This window comes from Amphiura filiformis, chromosome 2, assembly GCF_039555335.1.
Source record: "Amphiura filiformis chromosome 2, Afil_fr2py, whole genome shotgun sequence".
NCBI lineage: Eukaryota > Metazoa > Echinodermata > Ophiuroidea > Amphilepidida > Amphiuridae > Amphiura > Amphiura filiformis.
The window spans coordinates 22,641,153-22,644,312 of NC_092629.1; the positions used below are offsets into that span (position 1 = coordinate 22,641,153).

A 3,160-nucleotide genomic window follows, 5' to 3' on the forward strand; every position below is an offset into this window, starting at 1 on the left:
GCAGCAAAATCAATGCCACAGTCTCGAGACTCGTCCTATCGAGGGACCACAAGTTTAACCCGCGCTTCTAATTGATTTAGTTGATATTGTCTTACGCCTGGAGTTTTTTTTTTTCAGAAATCCAACTATATGTTTAATAATTTCTATAACATCATTAAATTGTAGCAAATATACATTAAGGTCTATATAAATAGAAAGAGACGGTCCAGATTTTATATGGTTGTGGTGTAATAAGAATAATATTCTCCATATATAGTTGGATATTGGAATTAGTTTGGAAGTACACAAAAACTATAATTGAACATATGTAAATGTATGTTTATTTGCCAAAGATGTAAGAGTGAAAATGCACATGATTTTTCCCGCCCAGTTTTAAAATGAATTGTTGAGACAGCACTTTTGATCTCAAATGGGGGACTAGACTTTCATTACCAGTTAGCTTTTCAGGTGCAAAAGATGATACTTTCCCTGCGGGATGTCCAATTATCAATTTAGACTAGTGGAAGGCTGTGTCTGCATCAATACACAGAGATGGTGATTTGATATAGCAGAAATGTGGGACGAGTAACCATCATTACGCTCGTGTATTAGAAGGAATGCGTGATATTTTATCACCTGGTAGAACTACATACTTGTAATGTATGGGATGTATATAGGCTTAGATGGAAGGAAAAGTATCTACAGGCTTAATCCGCAATACCGTAAACACTCGATAGTTAGCATATATGTTTACTATCGAGCACTTTTAAAACATGCAAACATGAAGAGCCCCATCCACAAAAGTGTAAAGGGTTTGAGCAAATCATCGATACACATAGTTATATACGAACAAGTAAACCTGCAAATGTGTGTCTCAACCCCATTAGCTCAGTTGATAAAGCGCCGGACTATGGTACAATTTCATGTTTTCATGCTTGATAGTAAGCACTATCAACTTCATGCTTGATATTAAGCACAAGGGGAGGCAGTGCCTAGCACTGCCGAGGAGCTGAAAGTTACCCTTACCAGCACCTTTGGTGCTGGGTTTCCCATGGGTATATTTTATACCAATGGGTGCTCCTTTTTGGGTGAAAGAAAATGGCAACCACCACCTACAAGGGACAGACTAAGTTCCTAGCCCTTTAAGGCAGTTAGTCTAGGAGATGGATCTCTGAAATAAAAATCTCCCTTCCAACCCGCACAAGGCCAGCGTGGAGGGGTAGGCCTACAACCAGCATGATGAGTACGCCAGAAAGACAACGGCCCCCAGTCCGCAGCAGTTCTGCAGCCCGGACCAAGATGGCGGCCCGACCAGGCAAGGAACAGGGGGTGCTAAGAAACCCTGGGTTCATATAGGCCATCATTGGGATCTAAGAGTTGCTACATACAACATTAGATCACTACTAGGAGACGACCGATTACTGGAACTAGAAGAGGAACTAGAAGGCGTCAATTGGGATAGGACTAAGTGAAGTCAAAAGGCGGCGTGAGCAATTCATGGAGCTCAAGAGCGGACATCAGTTCTATCATATAGGTTTAGACAAGAAAAGTATGGCAGGAGTTGGATTCCTGATCCACAGGAAATGGTCAAAACACATAACGGAAGTAAGAGGTATCAATGAGAGATTGGCACAGGTCACACTGAAGTTAAATAAGAAATACAGCATCAAGATAATACAAGTGTATGCTCCTACAACAGCCCATGAAGACGAAGAGGTGGATAAATTGTATGAAGAGATAGCCGAACTGCTGAAAACATCAAAGATACATTACAACATGGCAATAGGAGACTTCAACGCCAAAGTTGGATTAGGACAAGATGGAGAAGAAGACGTAATGGGAAAATTTGGGTTAGGAACAAGAAACGACAGAGGCGACAAGCTCATCGAATTCGCAATCAGCAATAAACTCAAAATCATGAACACATTCTTCAAGAAAAGTGCATCTAGAAGATGGACATGGAGGAGTCCAAATGGTAAAACCAAAAATGAGATTGACTTCATCCTAACAAACAAACCTAACATCATCCACGATGTCAAGGTACTGAATAAAGTGAACACAGGGAGTGACCACAGAATGCTTCTATGCAAAATGAAGATAGATACCAGACTTGAGAGGCAGAAACTGTTAAGACCAAAGCACAGGAAAGCAGACCTTGAAAACCTGAAAACTAAGAAGGAGGAATTCCAATTGGAGCTTAAAAACCGGTTTCAGGCACTTCAGGAGAAAGAGGACACAGACTTGGACAATTGGAATGATCAGCTTCTTGATATCATCGAAGAAAGTGCACTCCAAGTAGCGGGCAAGGCAAGGAAAGAAAAAGAATCAAAAATATCAGACAGCACCAAACAGCTCTTGGAGAAAAGAAGGTACATGAAGAGAGATGGAATAGGAATCCAAAATATAGAATACTCAGAGACATGTAAAACAATCCGAAAGAAGATGAGAGAAGACATTAGGAAGTTTAACACTCGGAAGATAAAGGAAACAATAGAAAATAACAGGAGTCTAAAGAAAACCAACAAGAAGTTATCTGATGGAAATCAGAAGATAATAACCCTGTTAGACAAAAACGGACAGGAAATAAGGGATCAAGACTTAATACTACAACGACTAGGAGAGTTCTATGAACAGTTCTACCAGAGTGACAAGAAAGTTGAGGAGTTGCAACAAGAAACAAATGAAGAGATGCCTGATGTCACAAGTTGGGAAGTGAACCATGCACTTAATAGTATGAAAAGAGGAAAGGCGCCAGGAACAGACAATGTGATAATTGATGGAAGGAGGAAGACTCCATCACAGGACAGCTCGCTAAGCTTTTCACAGCTTGTATCAGGCAGGAAAAGGTACCACAACGATGGAAAGAGGCAAATATGGTCATTCTCTTCAAGAAAGGAGACAAACGAGACCTCAAAAACTACAGACCCATCAGCCTGCTCTCAAATGTGTACAAGCTTTTCACAAGAATCCTAACCAACAGATTGGAAAACACTCTAGATAGTAACCAACCCAAAGAGCAAGCATAGTTCAGAAGTGGCTATTCCACCATGGACCATATACACACCATCAATCAACTGAAGGAAAAATGTCATGAGTATAATCAACCTCTCTGCATGGTCTTTATAGACTATGAAAAGGCATTTGATTCCGTGGAAACCCAGTCGGTGTTGGATGCATTACA

At 40.6% G+C, this 3,160-nt stretch overlaps 1 protein-coding gene across 1 annotated transcript; it reads left to right on the top strand.

Moving 5' to 3' along the window:
- The first annotated feature begins 1,476 nt into the window (after positions 1-1,476).
- On the top strand, positions 1,477-2,952 carry LOC140139085 (uncharacterized). The gene has a single exon (XM_072160868.1). It carries the CDS (start codon positions 1,477-1,479, stop codon positions 2,950-2,952), a length of 1,476 nt encoding a protein of 491 aa, XP_072016969.1.
- Positions 2,953-3,160: the final 208 nt, after the last annotated feature.